The sequence below is a fragment of the Lontra canadensis genome, unplaced genomic scaffold (assembly GCF_010015895.1).
Source record: "Lontra canadensis isolate GAN:19392208 unplaced genomic scaffold, GSC_riverotter_1.0 scaffold193, whole genome shotgun sequence".
NCBI lineage: Eukaryota > Metazoa > Chordata > Mammalia > Carnivora > Mustelidae > Lontra > Lontra canadensis.
In genome coordinates this window covers 252,567-265,170 of record NW_022631187.1, presented here as the reverse complement: position 1 = coordinate 265,170, position 12,604 = coordinate 252,567, and the positions used below count along the sequence as shown (strand labels likewise).

Sequence of the window (12,604 nt, the reverse complement as noted above, 5' to 3'; positions counted from 1 at the left end):
CTAAAAAAGAGGACTACAGGCCAAGATATCTGATGAACATGAATGAAAAACTCTCAATAAAATACTAGCATGCTGAATCCAACAATACATTAAAAAAGTCATCCACCATGATCAAGTGGGATTTATTCCTGGGCTGCAAGGGCATTCAGTATTCACAAATCAATCAAGGTGATACACCACATTAATAAAAGAAAGGATAGGAACCATATGATCTTTTTAACAAATCCAGAAAAAGCACCTGACAAAGTACAACATCCATTCATAATAAAAACCCTCAACAAAGTAGGTTTAGAGCAAACATACCTCAACACAATAAAGGCCATGTATGAAAAATCCATAGCTAAATCATCCTCAATGGGGAAAAACTGAGAGTTTTCCCTCGATAGTCAAGAACAAGACAGGAATGTCCAGTCTCACCACCGCTATTTAACATAGTACTGGAAGTCCTAGCCTCAGCAATCAGACCATAAAAGGAAATAAAAGGCATCCAAATTAGCAAGGAAGACGTCAAACTTTCACTATTTGCAGATGACATGATACTCCATAGAGAAAACCCAAATGGCTCCACCAGAAAATTGCTAGAACTGATAAACAATTTCTGTAAAGTCACAGGATATAAAACTAATGTACAGAAATCTGTTGCATTACTATGTACCAAAAATGAGGACGCAGAAAGAGAAAGTATGAAAACAATCTCCCTTACAATTACACCAAACAATATCTAGGAAACAACCTAACCAAAGAGGTAAAAGACCTGTATGCTGAAAACTATAAAATACTGATGGAAGAAATTGATGATAATAAAAAGAAATGGAAAGACATTCCATCCTCATGAACTGGAAGGATGAATATTATTCAAATGTCTGTACTACCCAAATCGACCTACACACTTAATGCCATCCGTATCAAAATACCAACAGCATTTTTCACAGAGCTAGACCAAACAATCCTAAAACTGTATGGAGCACAAAACACCCAGAATAGTCAAAGCAACCTTGAAAAAGAAAGGAAAAGCAGGAGGCATCACAATTCTTGACTTCAAGTTATATTACAAAGCTGTAGTGATCAAAATTGTACAGTACTGGCACAAAAATAAATACACAGATCAAGAGAACAAAAAAGAAAAAAAAAACAGAAATGAACCTACACCTCTACGGTCAATTAAACTTCAACAAAGCAGGAAAGAATATCAAATGGAAAAAAGACCGTCTCTTCAACAAATGGTTGGGAAACCTGGACATCCACATGCAAAAGAATGAAACTGGACCATTTTTTTACACCATACACGAAAATAAATTCAAGTGGATGAAAGACCTAAATGTGAGACAAGAAACCGTAACAATCCTAGAGGAGGACGGACACAGGCAGCAACCTCTCTGAATTAGCGACAGCAACTTCTTTTTAGTTATGTCTCCTGAGGCAAGGGAAATGAAAGCAAAAATAAACTATTGGGACTTCATCAAAATAAAAAGCTTCGATAGAGTAAAGGAAACCATCAACTGAACTAAAAAGCAATTTACAGAATGGGAGAAAATATTTGCAAATGACGTATCTTATAAAAGTCAACACCCCAAAAATAAAATAAATAATACAATTAAAAAATGGGCAGAGGACATGGACAGACATTTCTCCAAAGACGACATATAGACCGGCAACAGACACACGAAAAGATGATCAACATCACTCATTATCACAGAAATGTAAATCAAAACTACAGTGAGATACCACCTCACACCAATCAGAAAAGCTAAAATCAACAACACAAGAAACAACCAGTGCTGGCAAGGATGTGGAGAAAGGGGAACCCTCATGCACTGTTGGTGGGAATGCAAACTTGTGTAGCCACTCTGGAAAGCAGTATGGAAGTTTCTCAAAATGTTAAAACTAGAACTACCTTAGGATCCAGGAACTGCACTACTGGGTATTCACCCAAAGAATAGAAAATACTAATTTGAAGGGATATATGCACCCTTATGTTTAACAGCATTACTTATCATACCCCAGATATTGAAATAGACCAAGTGTCCATCGACTGATGTATGGATAAAGAAGTGTGGTATACGCACAGACACACACACACACACACACACACTGGAGTACTACTCAGCCATACAAAAGAATGAAAACTTGCCATTTATAATGACGTGGATAGAGCTACAGAGTATTATGCTAAGTTACAGAAAGAGAAATACCATATGATTTCACTAATACGTGGAATTTAAGAAAGAATACAAATGAGCAGAAGGGTAAAAAGAGGGGGAAACCAAGAAAGAGACTCTTAAATATAGAGAACAAACTGATGGTTACCAAGGGGGAGGTGGCTGGGGAGATGGGTTAAATAGGTGATAGGGACTAAGGAGTATTAATTGTGATGAGCACCAGCTGTTGTATAGAAGTGCTGAATCACTGTATTATATGCTTGAAACTAATATTACACTGTATGCTGACTGGAATTTAAATTAAAACTGAAAAAAAAGTATCAGTATAATTATTTGCCTTATTAATAAGTAAAATACATTGATCCTAAATGAATCTTTTTATTTTTTATTTAAAGATTTATTATTTTGGGGGCACCTAGGTGGCTCAGTCATTAAGCGTCTGCCTTCGGCTCAGGCCAAAATCTCAGGATCCTGGAACCGAGCCCTGCATCAGTCTCCCTACTCGGCGGGAGGCCTGCTTCTCCCTCTCCCACTCGTCCTGCTTGTGTTCCCTCCCTTGCTGTGTCTCTTGTGTGTCCAATAAATACCCAACATGGGGGGCTCAAACTCACAACCTCAAGTCCAATAGTCACAGCTCTACCCACGGAGCCAGCCAGACACTCCTAAATCTCTTTTTAAATGGTTATCACCCTGACTATCAATATTCTTTGTCTAGGAGGGCGGAGGCATATATGTGTGAATGTATGTATGAACATGAGCTGAAAGTGAACCACTAATGTTTTTTGTTTGTTTATTTATTTATTTGTTTACTGATTGATTTTTTTTAAGTAGGCTCCATAGGGTGAAGTTCAATGCGGAGGGTGAAGTTCAATGTGGAGCTTGAACTCAGGGCCCTGAGATGAAGACCTAAGCTGAGATCAACTGTTGGACACTTAACCAACTGAACCACCCAAGTCCCCCTGCTAATGCTTTTTAAACAAAATCCCATTATATGTCTATTTTATCACTATTTACTTCTTTATCCTAAAATCTAACAGCTGAGAGAACCCTTTCCATTTCATGCAAAAGACAATTAAAAAAAATTCTGTTGTTGAGGTACGTTTCATTTTTTCCTTTCTGTGCAGTAGAACAGATCAAAACAATCTGAGGCTTAAAAGAAACCCCAAGGATGTTTCTGTTTGTTTGTTTTATTGAAGTATAATTAACACAGTGTTATATTAGTTTTAGATGTACAACATAGTGATTCCACAATTCTATACATTACTCAGGAGTCACCACAATAAGTATAGTCATCATCTATCACCAGAGGACATTTTTACAATCTTACTGATTATAAATCAATCTATATTCTCTATGCTATATTTTTCATCTCCATGACTTATTACTGGAAGTTTGTACTTCTTGAACCCCTTTATTTCATCTATCCCCTTACCTACCACCCCTCTGGCAACCACCTAAAAAAAAAAAAAAGAAATATGTAGGGCTCTTAATGTGAGAAAAGCATTTTTGTTTTATCTGGTATCTTCCATGAATTACCACTAAATCAAAGCAACTTAATTATACTTTATTTTTTACTACGTATAAATAATATCACCATTTTCCTTTTTACTTCTAATTTTCCATTATAATGTGATCTGCAAATCATAAAAAAATGAAGAGCAAATAATTAAGTACAAGAAGCAGGAATACTAAAGCAAATGTCTAAACTAGATTTCAAAATGTGAATCAAAGCTCTAAAAAAATTCATTAATATGCAAAAGTAGAAACCGCTCATACCTTATTTGCTAGGTTTATAGCACTGAGAGCCTTATCATAATATTCTCTGTTATCCCAATCCAAATAAGCAGTGGCTAATAACCGCAGAACTTTAGCCTATAATTAAAAATAGAAAAAAGCACTCAGGTGAGAGTTAAATTGCAGTGAAACAGTTGACTAGCACTTACACAGTGACAGGCATCTTCTCGAACTTGTCATTTTTATGAAATAGCATTTCCTTAGGTAACCACACAGTCTTGGGATATGTCTCATCATTATGCTGCCTATACCAAATACTGTCTAAGAATTTTATAATAGTTTAAATTTAATACAACTGTGTTAATATAATTATTTTTTCCTAACAGTGTTTTAGCATTAAACTTCTTTATTATCCTCACTCTACAAATAAAGGAAAACAAACAGAACTATTTAATTTAATCATCTTACCACCTACTGTATAGGCAGCATTACATTAGGCCTCCAACAAGAAAAATAAATAGAAAGACATAATTCTTTTCTCAAAGACTTTACAGCCTAGTTGAGATTAACCAATTATACTAAGAATATATATACCATCATTTTAGTAAGAACAGGTATGCTTTCCTATAGAGGTTTCTCCCAAGTCAGCTAAGTTTTAAAATTAATATGTATTGCTGAATTAAGTCTGTTTCTCCAGCCAAGTTTAAATTGGTAAGGAGAGTAACTCTAGGCAGCACTGATACATTTAACTACAGATTTGGATTTTGAAAGAAAGAGCTGTATTTCAAAGAAAAATATGCCTCTAAATATAATGACAGTAGGACCAGGCAAAGATAACCTCAACATATTAGAGCTCTGTAAATCTAGAGAAATGATACTTAGGGTGTCCTATATCAGAGTTTTTTTTTTTAATTCAAAAACTAAGATGATCAAATAAGATGTATACAATATACTTAATATCATTACTATTATTATGCAACAACTCTCAACTTAGAAACTTCCTCAGGGGACTTTAATGCAGTAAATATGGCATCTCTGAGAAAAACTATTTTGTAATAGTAAAAGGGTCAAATAATCAGAAAGATGTCACAAAATGAATGAATCTCAAAACCATTATGTTAAGCAAAAGAAGCCACACACAAAACAGTAGATACTATATGATTCCATTTATAAAAAGTTCAAGAAAAACTAAAAATAATCTAGAGCCACAGAAGTCAGAATAGTGGTTTTATCTTGCGGGTATAATGGCAATCAACCAGAAAGGGCCAAGGGAACTTTTGGGGATCATGGAAATTTCTGTAGCTTGATCTACATGGTTGTTACAAGACTACCTAGATATATTAAAATTCATCAGGCTGTACACTTAAGATTTGTGTAATTTAGTGTATATAAATTATACCTCAATAAAGTACTGCTAGCATGAAAGAGAAACTACTTTATAAACTTCATAATCTTACCTCTCCATAGTTCACAATATGAATATTACATTTTAATCACACAGTTAACTCCTGTAGTCTTCCATCCTTACTTTCCCTCTAGAAATCCCCTCAACTAGATTCCTTGCCTGGTATCCCCTTTTCCCTTTGTTTTCACTGTAGAGATCCCATCTACTTTTCAAGGCCTTCCTACCAGGAGGAACTTATTTCTACCTACCTACCTACCTACCCAACCTACCAACTTCTCTAGCCAACCTTGACATTCCCCTTTACTGTACCACGCAGTTTATCAGTTCTTCTTCCCAAATTGTTTCACTTATACCAATTTTTAAAATCTATTTTCGAAACTTTAAATGAAGTATACAATACATACAAAAAAGCTCAAAAATATCAAGAGCACAGCTTTGAATTTTCAAAAAGTGAACACATACAGGTTAACAACACAGGTATCAGAAATAGAGCATTAACAGCAAAAGGTTCATCTCAAGACTCTCTTCAGACACTATTCCAAACAAGTGTAACCAATTACTGGTCTTCCAACACCATGTATATTAGCTCTACCTGCTTTTGGCATTTATATTTATTAAAGTCATACAGTATGCACTAATTTATAAGTCATTTTGTTTACTCAACATTATATGTGAGAACATCCATATTGTTACAATTACTGTAGCTCTTTTATTATTCTCATTCCCATATAACATGCCATGATGTGACACTATAATGATGTTTTTATCATTTTTAATTGTGTTAAAATACACATAAAATTGACTCTCTTAGTCATTTTAAGTACATGGTTCAGTAGTATTAAGTATATTCACACTGTTATGCAACCATTACCATCACATATCTCCAGAACTCTTACTAATCTTCCAAATTTGAAACTCTGTACCCATTAAACAATAGCTCTCCCAATGTTCTCCTTCCTCCAAACTCCTGCAACCACCAGTTTATCTTATGTCTCTATAAATTTGACTACTCAAGGTACCTCATTTAAGTGGAATCATACAGTATTTGTCTTTTTGTGAATGGTTTATTTCACTTAGAATAATATCCTCAAGGTTCATCTATACTGTAGAATATGCCAGAATTTCCTTCTGTTTCAAGGCTCAATAATATTCCATTATATTCACTTGTATTAGTTTTATCCTTCAAACATAAGCTTTTTAAGGGTAGAAGTCCTGCTTTACACTTCTCTGTTATTCCCCATCTAACACATTGCTATATATATATAGGTATTCAGTTATATTTTGATAGAGATACAGTAAAGGTAAGAAGAAAAAAAGGCTATTCAAACAAAATTCCATTTTGCTATGACATATACTAAATTACTTTTACATCAGATTTATTTACCTCATCTAATCATACTTGATTAAATATTAAAATGAACTTCCATACCAAGCACACACTGTATATGGTTGTTAGGGAAAAAACTAAAAATTTTAACATGCAATAATAAAATCTAAAATTTACATAGCTAAACACTGTTCCAAAAATTCCATACATTAACTCTTGGGTACAAGAATCTACCTGCATGGTAGATTATACTAGTATATCAATTTTATAGAAACTAATGTACTGAGCTATTAATGATGTGTCCAAAGAATAATTTTACTCACAAAGTGGGGACAGACTATTATAGTTTAATAACAATAACATAAAATACATTTCTTCAACCTACTTCTACAATATTTAACATGATCCTTACCAGCATTTCTGGCCCAACAGAATTCTTATCCATCTTCCCAATATCATAGCTTTGGCTATCATTAAAAAAGGAAAAAGAATACATATTCATTTCAAATTATGTTTTTAAGATTACGTATCACTAAGAAGACATGGTATAATTATACTTTATTCCAACTTTTCTGATTTGCACTATAACAGATTATTAGCCAATTAATACATGAATATCAATTATATAAAGCAATTTTTTCAAATGGTAGAAAACTAAATTCTTCCAGATGTAGAGCCAACAAATCAACAGTATGTTATTATTCTTTTCCATTTGGATATATACAGTATATAGTGCTTTATGCATACAAATATACTATATACTATATATATTTATTCTGCATTTAAAGCTAGTTTACATGTATATATGAGCTCTTACTCGATGAGCACATTTTAAAGTCTAAGAAATACAAATGTATTTTTAAAATAAAACAAATACAGGAGTTTTCACAGAAACAAACACTTTAGCAATATTTATTAAGCTTCACAACACCCTTGTGAGGCACTATTAGTTTCATTTTGCAGCTGAATGAACCAATTTAGCAGTTAAGTGATTTCTAATATTTCCTAGATTAGTACTGAAAATGAGAGTGAGGGGTTGGGGAGTAGATAAATTTAATTTTCAGTCTGTGCTTTAATTAGCAAGCCATATTATCCATGGGACATTCTGATAACCATAAATAGTATATTAACATGAGCCTTAGGGTTTCAAAACCTAAAACCTAAAAAGCAAAACAATGATTATTCACCATAAAATTGGTATTCCAAGAAAAGATGTCAATAAAATTTTGGCGAACAGAACTAAATTGATGACATTACTTTGAAATATTACTTTTAAAAAACTCTAAAAGACTCAGAATTACCAAATGAGTTTCCAGATCACTAACAAGGATATAACACTGGCCTAGTGATTCTAAGCCCTATCTCACAGAGGTCTCCTTTGGTATATCAAACCTACTTCCAGTTTTTAAAATAACCAATAAGGATGAAACTTCTGCAATGATGGTGTAAGGAGCTCTTGGACACTCTCCCCAGTGAAACAACCATTTGCCTGGAAAAATCATTAAAACAAACAACCAGTTAAAGTCTTTGGAAATTTTCCCAAGGGCATATGGCAAATGGAAAAACATTTATTAAAACAACAACAACAACAACAACAACCAAATCTCAGTGAGAACAGTGAGACTCTGTAGCATTTGAGTCCCAATCTGCTCCTATCCACACCAGCTCCCTGTGATGAAAACTACTCCAGATGGGTGCTGTCAAGAAGCCAGTAATTTCCTTTTGATCCAGCTCCTAGACTCTTAGGCTATGGTTTCACCTAGCAGGCAGGCTGCCGGCCTCTCTTATCCTCCCCAGGCCTGTGCTGTGGAAGTGCTATTCTGGGGTCTTCCTTTCCCCACCCAGTTCTCACTCTTACGGTAAAAGCTCTACCTCGGATGTGACAGGTCAAGAATACTGCGACCCTGATGATCTTCACCCAGATTGTCTCATTATGCAGAGGTTCCATGCTAGGAGGGCATGCTAAGAAGACCAGAGGCTACCAATCTCCCCCAACAACCACTCTTACACCAAGAGAAGCAAGCCATGCTCTTGCTACAACTCCAGTAGTATGGCACAATGGGTCTCCCCAGAGGGGAGAAATAGGCAGGAAAGAAAACAGAGCTCGGCGTCTCTGCCTGAAAGGACTGACTTATTTGGAATGGAGCAAGAAGTTCTTAAGGGCATTGTGAAAAACAAGGGAGATCTTGGTGGTGAGCAATTAAGAGGGGGTTGGTAACTCTGTGATAACAGTATCAACAAGTAAAATAGCAGACCAGCAAGAATTTTAATAGAACCAGGGAGAGGCAGCCAAGAAGAATAATCCGGGAGGTCACACTCACCCCTGGAGATACAGAAGGCTATGCATGTTTGCTAGGCTGCACCCACCCAGGAGGAATCAGAAAGAGATGCAGAGCAGACTAGAAAGCATTCCTCAAAGCACACACAGATACATCAGCTAAGAATCTGTAGACAAAGTGACTCAAAGGGCTTAAGCAGAACCTCTTACCAAACACTGAAAATGTAGCTACTCTGATCCAAGGTAATGGTAAGAAAGCCAAGCTTAAAAATCAAATCAGACTTCCAGTTTTCAGTTCTACACGTAAGGAATTTGGGAAGTCAATGCTTCATTCTAACAAGTAAAAAGCTGAAAAGACTAAAAAATCAACAACTGTCCTTGGATCCATAAGAGAGGAGAGGACAAAGGGCAAACCACTGCCCACCCTCCTTGGAGAGATGAACAGGCAAAATACAAGGAATTGTGGCTTACCACAGGGGGGACTCACCAGCGGAAACTGCCAAGGGAACCAGTGCGGAGGCAGGGAATTACGAAGTGTAGTTGACAGGTTGCCGGAGGCTCATTGTGAATAAGTCTGAAAATTTAAAACTCTACGAAAACATAGTCTTCGAGGCATACCCACCATATTGTCAGATTTATCTCCAAAAGCTCAAGATTCCCACAGTAAATATCAGAGAAAAACCTCTTGGGCTTTGTCAGGAATTAATGATAAGGAACAAATCTGTTCTTAACAAGGCCTGCCTTCAAGGGAAACTAGTTAAAGACGGCCTACCTCCTGGGGTATTATCAGAGCCCAATTTACCTGGGGAAGAGAAATACTCAACCCTAGACTACTGTACCCATGGTATAGCACCTAAGTGTGGAGAAAAAACCTGAGAAACACTTGTGAAGTTCACAGTTCAAAGGCATACACTCACCAAAAAACTAAGAACTAAATGTAGGACTAAAGAACTTGTACCCACCCAACACCTAACCACTGTATTATTAAAGGCCTATTTACAGCAGTTCCTTTTACCCAGTACAACAGGTCAGGCTATCAAGAAAAAATTACAAGGAATACAAAAAGGCAAAAAAAAACCACAATTTGAAGAGACAGAGCAAGGACTGGAATCAGTCATGGCAAGGATATTAAAATTATCAGTTCAGGAATTGAAAATAAGACACACAGGCAATGTAAGCAGAGAGATGGAAATCCTAAGAAATAACCTAAAAGAAATGCTTGTAATAAAAAAGACTGTAAATAACATGAAGAATGTCTTTGATGGGCTTTTTAATAAACTGGACATGGTCGAGGAAACAATCTATGAGTAGAGGATATAGCAGCAGAATCCTGAAAAACAGGAAAGCAAAGAGAAGAAAGACTGAAAAAGAAAAACAGAACAGAATATCCAAGGATTATGGGACACCTACCAAAGGTATAACGTGGGTATAATGGGAATACAAGAAGGAGAAAAAACAAAGAAACACAAGAAATATTTGAAACAATAATGACAGAATCCCCACAAATTAATGTCTGATACCAAACCACAAATCCAGGAATTTCAGAGAATACCAAGCAGTATGAATACCAAAAAAAAAAATTACAACTACACATACCAAATTACAGAAAAACAAAGATAAAGTCCTGAAACAAGCTAGAGGAAAAAAACACCTTATCTATAAAAGTACAAAAATAAGAGTTACACCCAACTTCTCAGAAGCCATGAATATTTAAAGTGTTGAGAGAAAAATACCACCAACCTAGAATTCTGAACCCTAAGAAAATATCATTCAAAAGTAAAGGAAAAATAAAGATTTTCTCAGATAAACAAAAACTGAGGGAATTTGTTGCTGGAAGACTGGCCTTGCAAGAAATGTTAACGGAAGTTCTTTATACAGAAGGGAAAGAATATAGGTCAGAAATTTGGCTCTACATACATTAAGGAGAAGCATCAAAGAAGGAATAAGTGAAAGTAAAATAATGACTTTTATTTTTCTTACTCTTAATTGATCTAACAGAAAATAATTTATCTGAAATAATAGCAACAATGCATTCAATTGTACAGGCTTATTTATATATTTTATGTATATAAAATATAGAATAAAGTAAAACAAATAAATGACAGCAATGATACAAATGCATGGGAGGAATTCTGAAGAATTCTGACAAAGTATTCACACTACCCATAAAGTGGTACAGTGTTATCTGAAAGTGGACTTGGAATAACTGTAAATGTACACTGTAAACTCCAGGGCAGTCACTAAAACAGTAAAAAAAAAAAAAAAAAAAAGTGGGATGCCTAGCTCGCTCAGTTTTTGTTTTTAAGATTTATTTATTTTGGGGCACCTGGGTGGCTCAGTCGTTAAGCGTGTGCCTTCTGCTCAAGTCATGATCCCAGGGTCCTGGGATCGAGCCCCCACATGGGGCGGGGTGGGGGGGGGAGTCCCTGCTCCGCGAGGAGTCTGCTTCTCCTTCTCCCACTCCCTCTGCTTGTGTTCCCTCTGTCAGATAAATAAATAAAATCTTCAGGAAAAAAGATTTATTTATTTTGAGAGAGAGCATGCTAGCAGGGGGAGGGGCAGAGGGAGAGGAAGAGACAGAACCTCAAGCAGACTCCCCACTGAGCAAGGAACCAACTCAGGGCTCGATGTCACAATCCTGAGATCAAGACGAGAGCTGAAATCAAGAGTCCAATGCTTAACTAACACACCCAAGTACCCCCATGCAACTCTTAATCTAAGGGCTCTGAGTTTCAGCCCCATATTGGGTGTAGAGATTACTTTAAAATAAAATCTTTTTTAGAAGTATTATAGGGGTGCCTAGGGTGGCTCAGTCCATTAAGCGTCCAACTCTTGATCTTGGCAACTCTTGATCATGATCTCAAGGTCTTGAGAGCAAGCCCAGCCTTGGGCTCCATGCTATGCATGGAGTCTACCGGAGATCTTCTTTCTCCTTCTCCCTCTGCCCCACCTCTCCCCACTCCTCTCTAAAAATAAATAAATAAAATCTATTTTAAAGAGAGGTATAACCTCTATGCTAAGAAAGGAAAGGAAAATGGAATCATAAAATACTCAACTAAAACCACAAAAAGTCCTCTCCCTCTCTGACAAATAAAATCTTTTAAAAAAAGTAAATAAAGCCATAAAAGTCAGAAAAGGAATGGAAGACAGCAGGAAAAAAAAAAAACAAGGGCAACAAACAGAAAACAGTAATGAATATAGTAGATATTAATCCAACTATATCATCATCACCTTGAATTTCAATTGGTCTAAATACACCAATTAAAAGACAGAGACTGTCTTGCAACAATATGGATAGAAAGAGAGGATATTATGCTAAACAAAATAAGTCAATCAAGAAGGACAATTATATGATCTCACTCATATGTGGAATTTAAGAAACAAAACAGGATCAAAAGGGAAGGGAGGGGAAAATAAAAAGAGGAAATCAGAGAGGGAGACAAACTGTAAGACTCTTAATCATAAGAAACATACTGAGGGTTGCTGGAGGGAGGAGTAGGGGGATGGGGTAACTGGGTGATGGACATTAAGGACGGCACGTGATGTAATGAGCACTGGGTATTACATAAGACTGATGGATCACTGAACTCTACCTCTGAAACTAATAATATGCTGTATGTTAACGAATTGAATTTAAATATGGGTGCCTGGGTAGCTCAGTCAGTTAAGTCATCTGCCTTCATCTCAGGTCATGATCCCAG

The 12,604-nt window shown here is 35.9% G+C and overlaps 1 protein-coding gene across 2 annotated transcripts in view; it reads right to left on the bottom strand.

Annotated features, from left to right (window-relative positions):
* Window positions 1-12,604, bottom strand: part of TEX11 (testis expressed 11) — a 292,212-nt gene that overhangs the window by 201,181 nt on the left and 78,427 nt on the right. For both annotated transcript variants that reach the window (XM_032847753.1, XM_032847754.1), the window contains exons 10-11: window positions 7,038-7,092; window positions 3,936-4,031 (exon numbers count right to left, since the gene is read on the bottom strand). In XM_032847753.1, coding sequence (XP_032703644.1) covers window positions 3,936-4,031; window positions 7,038-7,092 — 151 coding nt within the window. The remainder of the gene's footprint in view (window positions 1-3,935; window positions 4,032-7,037; window positions 7,093-12,604) is intronic.